Source organism: Sus scrofa, chromosome 2 (assembly GCF_054392235.1).
Source record: "Sus scrofa isolate SSC_HxYL_T2T_F1_AM1 chromosome 2, Sscrofa_HxYL_maternal_Yorkshire_Landrace_v2.0, whole genome shotgun sequence".
NCBI classification, from domain to species: Eukaryota; Metazoa; Chordata; class Mammalia; order Artiodactyla; family Suidae; genus Sus; species Sus scrofa.
The window spans coordinates 141573176-141588100 of NC_139384.1; the positions used below are offsets into that span (position 1 = coordinate 141573176).

Sequence of the window (14925 nt, forward strand, 5' to 3'; positions counted from 1 at the left end):
TATAACTTGAGTCCCGAAAAACTTAACTCATAGCCTGATGTTGACCAGAAGCCTTGCAGATAACATAAACTGTTGATTAACGCATATTTTGTATGTTATATGTATGTTATACTGTATTCTTATAGCAAAGTAAGCTAAAGAAACGAAAATGTTACTAGGAAAGTTTTAGGAAAGAAAATACATTTACAGTAGCATGATGTACTGATACTGTAAGTTGCATCATCCTTTTACAAGGTGAATCTTCTGTCAGTACCTACATTAGTGTTGTCTTATATGATACAAAACACTGTATATGTTACACATTCTATTAACACTAGAGGTAAAAAATGCAAAGATTATGTAAAAAAAAGAGATTTGCATTTATTTACAGGTATAACAATTCATGCATTAATAGCAAAGAGGTAGTAATATGATTGCTTTCTTGTAGCCCGTTATAATGGATATGATTGCTTCATTGTACCCTAGCCTATACAGCAATGAATGAATCCTCATACAGTTGTTATGGCATACAGTATTATAGGCATATTCATGATACAGTATTAGAAACATTGTTATATTTTTTAGAAAACTACTTACATGTGTAGATAAGCCATTTCCCTAATTATGTGAAAGAGGCACATATTGTACAGTAATTCTTATAAAACACTAAGAAAACACATTCATTTTATATTAAATTTCATTCACTTCATACCTATGTAAGGATAGACTAGTATCAACATTTTATACATTCATGGCATACCTAACTCATTCTTGTTTTTCATTATTTCTAGGCTATGCGATTTGTCTGTGAGTTTTTTCAAATTGTTACATCTCCTAAAAGTTTTTCAATATATTTATTGAAAAAATCCATGTATCAGTGGATCTTTGCAGTTCAAACCCATGTTATTCAAGGGTCAGTGGTACTTGCTAGAATTAAGTTAAATGTGTAATTTTTAAGAGAGTAAAGAATTTAAGATATATTTCACTTTATGCTGTTTAGTAACTATACCTGTCTTTCAGAGTAGTAGACCTTTTATACTACCTTTGATGCTAAGGAGAAAAAAAGGTGGGGGGATAAAGCTGCTCTTAAAACTGGTTTCCTCTAGGACTCAGGAATGTAAATGAGAAGAAACAGAGCAGAGCACTTTGTTTTTCATTAGGAATTCAAAGATGAGGAAGATGAGCAGATGCTTTTATATATTCTTCATGTGTGACTCCTTATTCTCTTTTTAAAAAAAAATCTTTTAAAAAGTAGTAAAACTGGGTTCTATGTTTTAAACTTTGGAATCCCAATTGATAGAAGATTTTGAAATAGTCCTGAGATGTCAGATATTTATCATTCCCCTCCCATTATCTTCCCCCATGTCAAATGTGTCTTTTTTTTTTTCCCCTTTTTAGGGCTGCAGGTGTGGCATATGGAAGTTTCCAGGCTAGTGGTCAAATTGGAACTACAGCTGCCAACCTACACCACAGCCATAGCAATGAGGGCTCCAAGACATGTCTGCGACCGACACCACAGCTCACAGCAATGCTGGATCCTCAACCCACTGAGCAAGGCCAGGGATTGAACCCATGTCCTCATGGATACTAGTTGGGTGGGTTCCTTATCGCTGAGTCACGATGGGAACTCCCCAAATGCATCTTAAGATATATTTTATTTTCTTCTCAGTAATAGAAAGGCTTGAAATTTCATAAAATCAAAACTTTGAACACATAACAAATGAATTCCTTGCTTTTATAGGTTATGTTGGTGATATTTGTTGTTCTAAAGTTTATATTGTCAACTACTGAAACACAGGAGTGGTTGACTTATTTCATTCAGTAAGCCTTTTATTGTGATGGTTTTCTTATCTATAAAATCAGTATAGGTGTTCCCTGGTGGCCTATAAAGGATCCAGTGTTGTCACTACTGTGGCACAGGTTCAATTCCCTGCCCAGGAACTTATGCATGCTGTGGGTGCAGGCAAAAATAAAAAATAAAACAAAATCGGGGTAAATAATATTGTCATTATATAAGTCAGTTAGACTTTTTAGTGTTCAAAAATATTTTGGGGAAATTTTAAAGTAATCTGATTAAAAAAGACCATTCAAAATGGTCAGGTTGCATTTTTTTCCTTATAAATTCTAAGATGATAAAAAGTATTATTTGGTAAAGGGAATAACTGAAGATTTTTTGATGGATAGATTTAAAGTATAGAATATGTTGAGAAACTTGATGAAATACAGTTTGCATATTTAGTACTTTATTAAACTATAGGTTTTTTGAGGTTTTTTTTGTTTTTTTTGTCTTTTTAGGGCTGCACCCACGGCATATGGAAGTTCCCAGGCTAGGGGTCCAATTGGAGCCGTAGCCGCCAACCTACGCCAGAGCCACAGCAACATGGGATCCGAGCCGTATCTGCGACCTACACCACAGCCCACGGCAACACTGGATCCTTAACCCACAGAGCAAATCCGGGGATCAAACCTGCAACCTGATGGTTCCTAGTCGAATTCACTAACCACTGAGCCACGACAGGAACTCCAAACTATATTTCTAATTGAATTTGTCTTTATTATACTGAGTACAGTACACTTCATTATATGGACTTACAAATGAAATATTTCATCAGTGTCTAGAAAAACGTATATAATGTCATGTAATTCCATTATTATGAAAATTAGTTTTTTTAAAATGATCTAGAGGCCAAAAATAAGTTAGAATTTTAATTTTAAGAGAACGCTTAGAGACTCCAGCTAAATGTGAGGTTAACTCAAAATCATAATATTGATTTACTTTTTAAGTTAGAAAAATACTTCATGATAGCTCATTTAATGTCTTTGTTTACTTGGCTATTTAAGCAGAATTTATTAGAATACAAAAACAGTGTCTCTTTAGGATGCCAGTATATGCTGTTTTTTAAGTTTCTTGTGATACTTTTTTTTTTTTGCCTTAATATTTACATTACCAGCCAATTACCACACTAATTAAAGTAACTGAAATCATGTCATTGTGACTTCATTTTTATTTTTATTTTTTGTCTTTTCTAGGGCCGCACCCACAGTATATGGAGGTTCCCAGGCTAGGGGTCTAATCGGAGCTATAACCGCTGGCCTTCGCCAGAACCACAGCAACGTGGGTTCCGAGCCATGTCTGCAACCTACAGCACAGCTCACGGCAGCTCTGGATCCTTAACACACTGAGCAAGGCCAGGGATCGAACACACAACCTCATGGTTCCTAGTCAGATTCGTTAACCACTGAGCACAATGGGAACTCCATTGTGACTTTAAATGTTGCTTTGAGATTTAAAATATTACTGAGAAAATCACTGGGAAATGATCTTGGTGTCTCTGAATATGAGGAGGAGGCTGTTACCCATTTCAATCTAAGCTTTAGATCAGAAAGTAGGGATTTAAATAGCAGGATGGCTCTATATTTTTCATGAGGAGGATTCTCTGGATGTTGAGAACTGTTAATGAATAAAGTGAGGTGTGAAGAATTCTTTCTGGGTGTTTCTTCCTGAAAATACGCCCACCTACTTGCCTGTTAGTTTAACTGCTGTGTTCACTGGAGGGATGTGCTTTATGAACTCTTGTGTAATTACAGTGATTGTTTGACATTTAAAATCCTAACATGAGCACTTTTTTTTTTTCCTTTTCTTTAGGAGGAGCATATTATTTAATATCCAGAAGTCTAGGGCCAGAATTTGGTGGTGCAATTGGCCTGATCTTTGCTTTTGCCAATGCTGTTGCAGTTGCTATGTACGTGGTTGGATTTGCAGAAACTGTGGTGGAGTTGCTTAAGGTAATTCACTTTTTCTTTCTAGCTGTTTGTTTCCCAAACATTTATTGGGAGTTTATGTGTCAGTCACCATATAGGATGCTAGGAAAGCGGCAAGAAACAACAAAACTCGCCGTTGGAGAAATTTAGTATGGGAGATAGACCAAAAAATTCATTATAGAATGTTAGAAATGGGGTTGCTTAGTTATCTTCTAGGAATGGGGTTGGCAGAGGAGTATCAAAGCAAGGTTTTCTAATGAAGGAAGATTGGAAGTTAGGCAGATAGGAGAGGGTGGAGTGTGGTATGAGGGGAATAGGAAATAAAAGGGAACAAAGGGTAGTGTATATTAAAAAAAAAAAAACCTGGAACGATTTCATTATGGCTGGAGCATAAAGTGGCAAGAGATTTAAGATGAGAGAGAGAGAGAGAAAGATCCTGTCAGAAAGGGTCTTTTTTGTTATTAAACCTGGACCCTATCTTAACTGGAGTTGGGATCCCTAACAGGCAGATATGGGGCCTAAAGAAATTTAGAGAAGGGATTTGAGGTTCACTCCTCGAGATGGAGGCCACGTAAAAGGTTGTTGTTGCTCTTCTGGGAAAGGAGACCAGTGACCAGTGGGGTTGGAGAGATGTGTCTGAATTTGAGAGATTTTCTAAAAGGAAAGTAAGTGGACTTGATTAATGGGAAACTGAAGAAAGAGAAAGGAGGAGTTAGAAGGGCAGTAATACCATTTACTGAGAAAGAACACAGAACCCTTTCGTTTTGGTTGTCTGATTTGGCGTTTCTCAGTAGAGCTGGCCAGAAAGTGACCGATGATGTTGCTCTGGAGTTGAGAAGAGAACTTGTTGGAAAAGAGTAATTAGGGGAGTTCCTATTGTGGCTCAGTGGGTTAAGGACCTGACATTTTCTCAGTGAGGAGGCGGATTTGATCTCTAGCCATGCCCAGTGTGTTAAGGATCCTGTGTTGTGGCTTTGGCATAGGCCAGCAGCTGCTGGTCCGATTTGACCCCTAGCCAGGAACTTCCATATGCCATGGGTGTGGCTGTAAAAAGAAGAAGAAGAAAAAAAAGAGTAATTAGTATATATGTAAAGTTGAAATAGTCCAATTGAAGTAGGATTCAGTATTATTAAATGAGAGGAACCTTGCGTGACATCTATTGTTGTTTATGTTGGGTGTACCTGCCCGACTATAGCATGGGTTACATCAGGAACTGTAAAATTGAAAATGACACACTTGGATTGACTTTACTCACATAGGCCAAAGGCACAAAGAAAAGGAAGTAAGCAAGCAACATTATCATTAAGAGTTCATTCCTTTGATGCTTAATTTAATATATGTTTATAATGTCATTGATACTTGGCCACAGATAATTTTGCTTACAGTATCAAACTGTGTGTTTTTGGACAGTTGCATGAAAGTATGTCCATCTCTTTTACATATGCAGCATAAGAGACCATTAAAAGCTTGAATTTACTAACCACAATGGATACAAATACATTTCTGCTTTTAACTAAAAAAATCCTATTAGTACTACTTAGTCATATTATGATTTTATATTTGCTTGTTAGTAATTCTTTCTTTGATTTGAACCTGTATTAAATATGGCAGCATTAATAATTTTATCTAAAGGAGGATCTAAAGGAGACTTAACAGTATCCTTGAAGGACCCTTAATAGTAAACAATAATTCATTCCTTTTCCCTGGGTCTCCTTGTCATTCCTTAAATAGCATTTATTTAACTTCTACATGTGAGGCAGTGTGGTATCGGTAACATGTTTCAAAAAGAATTGAAGAATTTATCTGAAGTAACTAATATTGTTCCTTCTGTTATTTTCTATTCTAGGAACATTCCATACTGATGATAGATGAAATCAATGATATCCGAATTATTGGAGCCATTACGGTGGTGATCCTTTTAGGTATCTCAGTCGCTGGAATGGAGTGGGAGGCAAAAGTAAGTGCTGATATTGTACCATCTGCAAATGCTGAATGTATGTGCTTTTAGAGCTTACATTTTAGGGCTGTTCTAAGGTATGGTAATACTTTGGATTTTGAAGGTTCCTAAGTGGCCATTTTCAAAGACATTTATGTATAAGGTTATTTTCTACTTGGCAGGGTGGAGAATATTTGGAGATAACAGTAGTTTTAATACGTAATCAAAGAATATGTAAGGAAAAATAATTTTAGGGTATGTCAGAGTCCGTAAAAATGAGTACTGTAATTTTTTTATCTGTTGTTTTTTTTTTTTTTGTCTTTTCAGAGCCGCACCCACAGCGCATGGAGGTTCCCAGGCTTAGGGGTCTAATTGGAGCTGTAGCCACCAGCCTACGCCAGAGCTGCAGCAACTTGGGATCCGAGCCTCGTCTGTGACCTGCACCCCAGCTCACGGCAACGCCAGATCCTTAACCCACTGAGCAAGGTCGGGGATCAAACCCACAACCTCATGGTTCCTAGTCGATTGGTTAATCACTGAGCTATGATGGGAACTCCTTTATCTGTATTTTTAAAGTTCATGGTATTTGTTAGCATGGTATTGCACATCTTGAATTTATTGCAGAAATATTTATGACATGATCCTACTTTTGCTATCCATTTTCTTCCAGTGTATTTAACGTTTAAAAGGTAGTTCTTTACAGATAGTTTGTTGTAAAGTAACTTCCTAGGATTAGAGGTGAAATGTTGTTTCTAACAAAATAATTGAGTACCTGTTTTGTGCTTGGTACTGCTTTAGGCCCTGGGAAAATAAGACAAATCATTTCCCTGTGGAAGTTATAGTCTAGTGGAACTGAATTAATGTATAAACACAAATATATTTGATTTTGATTTTTAATGTTTAAAATTTCAGGCTCAGATTGTTCTTTTGGTGATTCTACTACTTGCTATTGCTGATTTCGTCATAGGAACATTTATCCCCTTGGAGAGCAAGAAGCCCAAAGGTTTCTTTGGTTATAAATGTAAGTAAGAAAGATAATATCTTTTGAAGGTGCATATTATAGCATTCTAGTGTTAAATAAATTGAATACTTTTTAAATAGTTTGTAATGTAATTGAGTTTGGGGTCGAGACCAACACCAGTTGACAGTTGTTTTGTTTGGTTCTCTTTATGTTTATTGTATAATTAGAGTAAAACAAAAATCACTTTTTTTATGTCTTTCTTTTTCCTCATTAGCAACAAAATGTGATAGAATGTAGAGGAATCAGTACTACTGAGGAAAAGTGCTTTTCTTCTCTAGTCATTTGGGGAATTTGTTACTGAAATTGTAACGTTTGTTCTAACATCACTTTTTCATTCTTTTAGTTGTATTTAAACACAGCAATTTAAATGTGCCTTAAAACACAGCAATTTAAATGTGCCTTAGACTATGAGAGCAACTGGAAATATTAGTGTCTTGGTGTAATTGCAACATGTTTTTCTACAGTTTAGTTATTAATTGTGTGCAAATTTTCCAGTTTTCATCTTTCATAGCTCTTTTCATTCTGCATCTTATTTTCACTACAGGTGGAATTTACTTGTCCTTTATTATTTCCTACAGTGTCTTTCTGTATCTACTCCTCTCCCCATTCCCCAGCTTATCTCTGCAGGGGCGGAATGGAAGCTAAAAGGAATAGTTGCAGTAGCGTTAGAGATGCTTGTCACTTAGAGTTCATAGGTCTGTCTGCCTTAAGTTGAGAAAACTCCTTGTTTTGAAGGCCTAGAAGAAAAAGCCTAGCTTCAATTCTGCTGAGTTATTTAGCCTGGGACTACTCTTACAGATTTGTGAAAAGATGCAGAATGTAAATCACTGCACTTCTTCCTTCAGAAAGTCTTACTGGAAGATAGTCGAACTCAATTGTGGAGCCTAGAGACCTCGCTGATTTACATTTTGACGTAAGCTCCTTAATCTTGTTGCCGACTGGTAACAACACACCATCCTTGGATCACATGTGTGTAGCACTGGTCTGGCCTGTTTCAGACACTGACTTGGCTGGGCAGTTTTTGGTATACATTGTTTCAAGGTTCTTACCTTAACCAAGGACACCTGCCTTGTCCCTACCCATCATGGGTTGATAGTGTGATGTCTGTTCTAGTGCTTATCCCTACTTCGAAAACCAAGCACTAAGCTTCTAACCCTAATTTCCTGGATTAGGGAAGGAGGTGTCTTTTAGGCATGCCAGAAGTGAAAGCAGCATTAGTTAAACAATTTTCTGTATGTCATGCTCTCATAAATTGTATTTGTGACATTTCTTCTAATTATGAATGATTTTTTTTAACATTATGCATTTTTTTGGGGGGGGGTAAATTTTGGGGGTTTTTTTAAGTTTTTTGGTCATTTCCCCAATACAATTTTTTTTTCCTACTTGTTTAGCACGGTGACCCAGTTACACATACATGTATACATTCTACTTTCTCACATTATCATGCTCCATCATAAGTGACTATAGTTCCCAGTGATACACAGCAGGATCTCATTGCTAATCCATTCCAGAGGCAATAGTCTGCATCTATTAACCCCAAACTCCCACCTTATGCATTTTCTGAATGTTTGTTTTTGTCACTTTTATTTTTAAATTATAGTAGATGATTACTTCTAAAAATAATCCTAATACTCTTGCATTTTCTGTTTATGACTTTAACTGATTTAAAAAGATCTGTAAGTATCTACTGTGCCCTATTTTTCATTTTCCAGATTTTTTTCAGATCTGTGACAGTTTATGAAAGTATGACATAGTTGTCTAGTATAGGCCTCATTTATATTCAAGTAGCACATCTGGGCTCATCTAGTCTGAGGTAAATACGTTTAAATACACTTTGGAACATGACTTCCTTTTTGGCAGTCGATGCTGCTTGGCCCTTCTCACTCATTATTACTAAGGTAGTGTCTGCAGTAAGCAAGTTATGTTGATAAACTTGTCAGTTCAAATGATTACCTAATAGGGGTATTCATTTTCTCCCTATTACTTTTTGATATAAGTATCTCCCTTTTACTAAAGATCACTGCTTCTGCTGTGATCTAGATACAGTTTATTTTATTCACTCAAAGGCATTTATCCTTTGATAATTTCCTTGCTTCCCTGCATCAAAACTATCACCTCTGTATGAACTTCCATACTTGTTATAGTAATTTTTGAAGATACTATGTCTTGTCTTTCCCGTGGCATATGGAGGTTCCCAGGCTAGGGGTCTAATAGGAGCTGTAGCTGCCAGCCTACATCAGAGCCACAGCAACTCAGGATCCGAGCTGCATCTGCGACCTACACCACAGCTCACGGCAAGGGTGGATCCTTAACCCACTGAGCAAGGGCAGGGATCGAACCCGCAACCTCATGGTTCCTAGTTGGATTCGTTAACCACTGCGCCACGACGGGAACTCCACGTCTTGTCTTTTATTCTCCTTAGTTACCACCTTATTTTCCAGGTTCCTTTCATAGACAATTTCTTAATTCCTTACTTCCCATTTATTCCTTGTTATTTGAGAGTCATTTCAAACTTACAGAAGATTTGAAGATAATACAATAAATGTCTTACACCCTCATCTAGTTTCACAAAAAAAATTCACATTTTTATATTCCTTTTTGCCACATTTGTCTTATCACTCCATATATGTCTAATTATTATTACTATGATTGTTAAACTTTTTTTTTTTTTTTTTTCCGGTCTTTTTAGGGCCGCACCCACAGCACATAGAAGTTCCAGGCTAGGGGGTCACATTAGAGCTAGAGGTATGCCACAGCCACAGCAATGCCAGATCTGAGCTGCGTCTGTGACCTGCATCACAGCTCATGGCAACACTGGATCTTTAACCCACTGAGCAAGGCCAGGGATTGAACCCGCATCCTCATGGATCCTAGTCAGGTTCATTACTGCTCAGTCACAGTGGGAACTTGTGTTAAGCCTTTTCAGAGAATTTGCAGAAATCATTACTTCTTACCTGTAAATACCCGAGTATGTATCTACTAAGGAAGAGGACAGTTCAGGAAAGTTTAACTTTGGCACAGTGTCATATCTAACAACGTTTTTTATGTATAAATTTTTCTAATTGTTCCTATAAAAGATTCTATAGAGACTTTTTTTCCTGTTCCAGGATCCACTCTATGGTTATATGTTACATTCACTTACCAAGAGTCTCTTCAGGCTCTTTTTTAAAACAATTCTTGACTTAATCTTCAGTGCCCCTTAATCTGAATTAGTGCCTTAACACCCCCCCCGCCCCTTACATTGACATTCTTCAAGAATTTAGGCCACCTGTTTCGTTTTTTTTTTTTTTTTTTTTTTTTGAAGTTCCCTCCTGTTGAGTTTAATTCCATAGATTCAGTTAACTTTTTTTTTTTTTTTTTTTTTTTTGGTAAAACCAAGAACAGTACCTCAGAGCATCACATCAGGAGACTCATGTGATGTCAATTTTTCCCAGCACTTACGGTTTTAAATTTGATGACTTGGTCAAAGTAGTACCAGAGAGGTTTCTCTATTGTGCGGTTGCTACTTTGTTCTTTGTAAATCATAAGTAATCTGTGGAGAAATGATTTGAGACTGTGAGTAACATATTCCCCATCATACTTTAACCAGATGGTTTTATTTTACTCATTCCCAATCCCTTTTATATCTGTCAAGGTCATGATCACGTGGTCCTAGATACAGCAAGTAGTTTTTTTGGTCTTGTGACTCAGCAACATTGTATTTAGTTGTCCTATTCTCCTCCAAATCAAATACTTTCCTTGTTTTATTTGGTTTCAGAGGTTGTGTCCTGGTGAGGTTTTGGGATTTTTTTTTTTTTTTTTTTTTTTGGCCGTGGCATGTGGAAGTTACTGGGCCAGGGATCAAGACTGAACCTTTACCACAACAGCAACCTGTGCCACAGCAGTGACTATGCCAGATCCTTAACCCACTGAGCCACCAGGAAACTCCTCCCTCTTTATCTCTTTTAAGTTCTTATCCTTTTTCCCCCTGCTTTTTTGCCTGTTTGCTTTATTTTTTTTAAGTTTTATTGAAGTATAGTTAATTTACAAGGCTGCGATAATTTCTGCGGTACAACAAAGTGACCCATGCATACATATACACATATCCATCCTCTATCAGATTCTTTTCCCACATAAACTATCACAGAATACTGGGTAGAGTTCTCTGTGCTATAAAGCGCAGGTCCCCGTTGGCCAATCGTTCCATATACATAGTTGTGCACATGCCAATCCCAAACCTCCAGTCCATCCCTCCCACCCACCAACCTGTCCCCTTTAGTAACCATAAGTTGTTCAAAGTCTGTGAGTCTGTTTCTGTTCTGCAAATAAATTCATTTGTATCTGTTTTTTTTTTTTTTTTTAAAGATTCCACATATAGGTGAAATCATATGATCTTTGTCTTTCACTGTCTGACTAACTTAGTATGAAGTATGACCTGATTCACTGGCCACCATGTCTATTACTCAGCCTTTTCTGCTTCTCATCCTCTAAATGTTAAAGTTGCATAGAGTGTGGGCCTGGGTCTTTGGTCATGTCTGTTCTCATGGCTCAAAGTACTCTCAAGAGACTGACTTGTTTCTATTCCTGGATCTCTCCTTTAAACTCCCGACATAGGTGTACGTCCACCTGCTTATTTGAGGTCCCTCCTACTTAATCCTTCTCAGACTTTAACATCCTAATAAGTGAAAGAAACCAGGATCTCTGTTTTTCTACTTGTCCTCTTACTTGCTATTCCTCTAGATCAGTACGCTGTTCTCTGTGACTAGACTGAACTACTGCATTAACCTCCTCATTGGTTCTCCCTGCTTTAGATGTTGATGCCTTCAGTCCATTGTCCACACAGCATCTACACAAGCATTAATCACATCATGTTATTTGCATGATTCTAAGCCCACGCTGGCTTTCCATTATATTGAGGATAAAATCTGAACTCCTATAAAATTTTGTGTAATTTCACGCCGTCTGATCCCTTCATTCTTATTTCATCTCCCCCTGACTGTGAGAACTTTGCATCCTTTTAGTTCTTCAAAAGAATTAAACGTTTTTCCTGACTCAGGACCTTTCTACATGTTATCAGTTAATCCTGGTGTACTCTTTCCCCTGGATCCTCACACGGCTGATTCTGGTTCAATGAACTGTTTAGGAGTTAGCTTCTTGGTTATGTCTCTAGCCTTCTGTAACCACAATGAATTAGATTCTTTCTCTTACATTCTTTTCTCACAACACCCCGTTTCCATCAGTACATTTTCTGCTATTGGCAGTGACCTTTTTCTTTACTTACTTTGTAGCTCACCATGGATACTCTTAATTTCCACGGAGGTAGCTTGTTGGTTCTTGTATCTCTCAGTATCTCGAGATGCTAGATGGCTCTTGTACACGACCCTGGCACATGGCTTATATTCAGATGATGGATGGATGGATGGATAAATGACAATAAATTGGTTGTTTCAGGGTCAGGGCCTGTCACAATAGATGGAAACAGCAGAATTAGTTGAAGCTTGTCATTATTGTTGAAATGGAAAGGAGCTTTACCTTAGTTTGTCTTAGCTAAGTTATCTGGACACCTGAGGAATAGCTTCAAAAACTAAACCGATCACCACTAGGAAACAAAGAAGGCTGTACAGATAGAATATAAGTTGGATGTAAGAAAAAAAAAAAAGGTTCCAGGTTAGTATGATGTCCCTTTTGTTCTCCTACCTCCTCTTTTGTTTCTTTGACCTCCTGGATAAAACAATCAAGTTAACCTTCAAAAGGTGCTTGAAACATAATTATTAAGTTATACAAAATAGTAGGGCCTGAACCAGGTCCAGTCAGCACTTTGGCTGTAAACTTTTCTGTCATGTGCACGAAGAGGAACAGCAATACTTAAGTTAGAAAATATTCAAGGATTTACCAGTTACTTGAAGTGAAGAAAAGTCCAGGATCGTGGATAAGCATTTACTCTTAACCTAAATTATCATGGTCTAATTTGCTGTGCATTAATTGCCAAAAATATTTTGTTCTCTACAGCTGAAATATTTAATGAGAACTTTGGGCCAGATTTTCGCGAGGAAGAGACCTTCTTTTCCGTATTTGCCATCTTTTTCCCTGCTGCAACTGGTATTTTAGCCGGAGCAAATATCTCAGGTGATCTTGCAGTAAGTATTATAAAGTGTTGTACTGATTTTATATAAAAATGATATACATATGTTCATTTAAAAGACAGACTTAAAAAAAATCTTGTCTTCTAGGATCCTCAGTCAGCTATACCGAAAGGAACACTCCTAGCCATTTTAATCACTACGCTGGTTTACATAGGAATTGCAGTATCTGTAGGTAAATAGCCTTACATTTCTTTATGTGTTTTGAAATTTTATGATGTACATACTATACACATTAATTTTCATGACATTATATTTTTAACTTTTAAATTAAGAAATATTTTAAGGAGTTCCTGTTGTGGCTCAGGAGTTAACGAATCCGATTAGGAACCATGAGGTTTCAGGTTCGATCCCTGGCCTTGTTCAGTGGGGTTAAGGATCTGGTGTTGCCATGAGCTATGGTGTAGGTTGCAGATGCGGCTTAGATCCGGCGTTGCTGTGGCTCTGGCGTAGGCTGGAGGCTATAGCTCCAATTCAGCCCCTAGCCTGGGAATCTCTGTACGCCGCGGGAGCAGCCCTAGAAAAGGCAAAAGAAAAAGAAAAAAAAAAAAGGAAAGAAAAAAAATTTCAATAAAAAGACATGGGGTTTTGTATATTTTCTTTGAAAGACACTTAAGTAAACTGGTATTGGTATTGATTTTATAGACATTTTCTAAGCCATCAAATGGTCTGCTGTTTCTCCTCTAGGGTTTTTTATTAATTATAGAGTAAACTAATTATATAGAAAGTCGTGTAAAATCTTAATCTGCAGATTCTAAAACTTCACTGAGATATATTTATGGAAAATATAATTCATATTTAGAAGTAAATGCATTTTACTTTCTGATCTTTACAAATATTGGAATATTTTTGTTATGGTTGTTTTATATATTTATTCTTGTATGAAGATTATTTCATGGCCATTAAGCAATACCTGTATTTTTTTTTACTATAAAACCTGATTTCGATGAGCAGGACATAGTACACTGAATGTTACTAAACTGAATGAAAATGGTTTTAGGCAATCTTAATACATTAATGGCATGATAACATTTTAGAACTTGAAGAAAGGACTTAATTGGTCACCTCGTCTCTAAATCGTTTATAGATGAGGAAATCAAAGGTCAGAGATTTTGCTCCCCAAAATAAGATAATGCCACTGGCTTAAAATAAGACAATGCCGCTGGCTTTAAAAAATCGTTTTCACGGCAAAGAGTATTCTGGTATTTTATTTATTTAGTAAATAAATGAGTAAATAATTTAAAAGGCAAGTAGTTTCTTTAACTGAAACATTCTTGTCCAGGAAAAAAAATTTAACTACTCATATTTATATAATTTGCATGGAGTGACTATAGATGCAGTCCTATGTTGAGTGTATTCCACTTTCATGAAACTATATACATTACCTAGAAAACATATGTTCTTAAAATATAAGCAGTATCGGAGTTCCTGTCGTGGCGCAGTGGTTTACGAATCTGACTAGGAACCAAGAGGTTGCGGGTTCCGTCCCTGCCCTTGCTCAGTAGTTTGACGATCCGGCGTTGCTGTGAGCTGTGGTGTAGGTTGCAGACTCGGCTCGGATCCTGCGTTGATGTGGCTCTGGCGTGGGCCGGTGGCTGCAGCTCTGATTAGACCCCTAGCCTGGGAACCTCCATATGCCGCAGGAGCGGCCAAAAAATGGCAAAAAGACAAAAAAAAAAAAAAAAAAAGGCAGTATCATTGAAAGTCTAAATTCTAAAATTCAGGTTTGATTTTTTTAAGCATACAATAAGAATAAATCTTAGTACTAATCAAAAAAACCACAAACTCCAAATTTATAGACTACAGATATAAATAGTCCACAGTATTTGAGTAAGGAAAAATTTTTTTTTTGTCTTTTTGTGTTTTGTAGGGCCACACCCATGGCATATGGAGGTTCCCAGGCTAGGGGTCTAATCTGAGCTGTAGTCCCAGCAACTTGGGATCCAAGCCATGCCTGCGACCTACACCACAGCTCATGGGCAATGCCAGATCCTTAACCCACTGATCAAGGCCAGGGTTCGAACCTGCAACCTCATGGTTCCTCATCAGATTCGTTAACCACTGAGCCACGACGGGAACTCCTGAGTAAGAAAATTTTTATTTTTGCC

The 14925-nt window shown here is 37.1% G+C and overlaps 1 protein-coding gene and 1 long non-coding RNA gene across 9 annotated transcripts in view; one reads left to right on the top strand and one right to left on the bottom strand.

The window, feature by feature from the left end:
• Positions 1–14925, top strand: part of SLC12A2 (solute carrier family 12 member 2) — a 92938-nt gene that overhangs the window by 36717 nt on the left and 41296 nt on the right. For both annotated transcript variants that reach the window (XM_003123899.6, XM_005661615.3), the window contains exons 5-9: positions 3626–3765; positions 5588–5698; positions 6590–6698; positions 12687–12814; positions 12908–12992. In XM_003123899.6, the coding sequence (XP_003123947.1) occupies positions 3626–3765; positions 5588–5698; positions 6590–6698; positions 12687–12814; positions 12908–12992 (573 nt within the window). The remainder of the gene's footprint in view (positions 1–3625; positions 3766–5587; positions 5699–6589; positions 6699–12686; positions 12815–12907; positions 12993–14925) is intronic.
• The window catches only part of LOC102162098 (uncharacterized), a 126682-nt gene that overhangs the window by 30771 nt on the left and 80986 nt on the right, over positions 1–14925 (bottom strand). For 5 of the 7 annotated variants that reach the window (XR_014838741.1, XR_014838742.1, XR_002341890.2 and 2 more), the window contains 2 exons: positions 11959–12137; positions 10140–10230 (listed from right to left, as the gene is read on the bottom strand). This is a non-coding gene — a long non-coding RNA (uncharacterized LOC102162098). Of the gene's footprint in view, positions 1–6691; positions 10231–11958; positions 12138–14925 lie in introns of those variants that run through there. The other 2 variants (XR_301980.4, XR_014838744.1) reach the window with 2 other exon arrangements.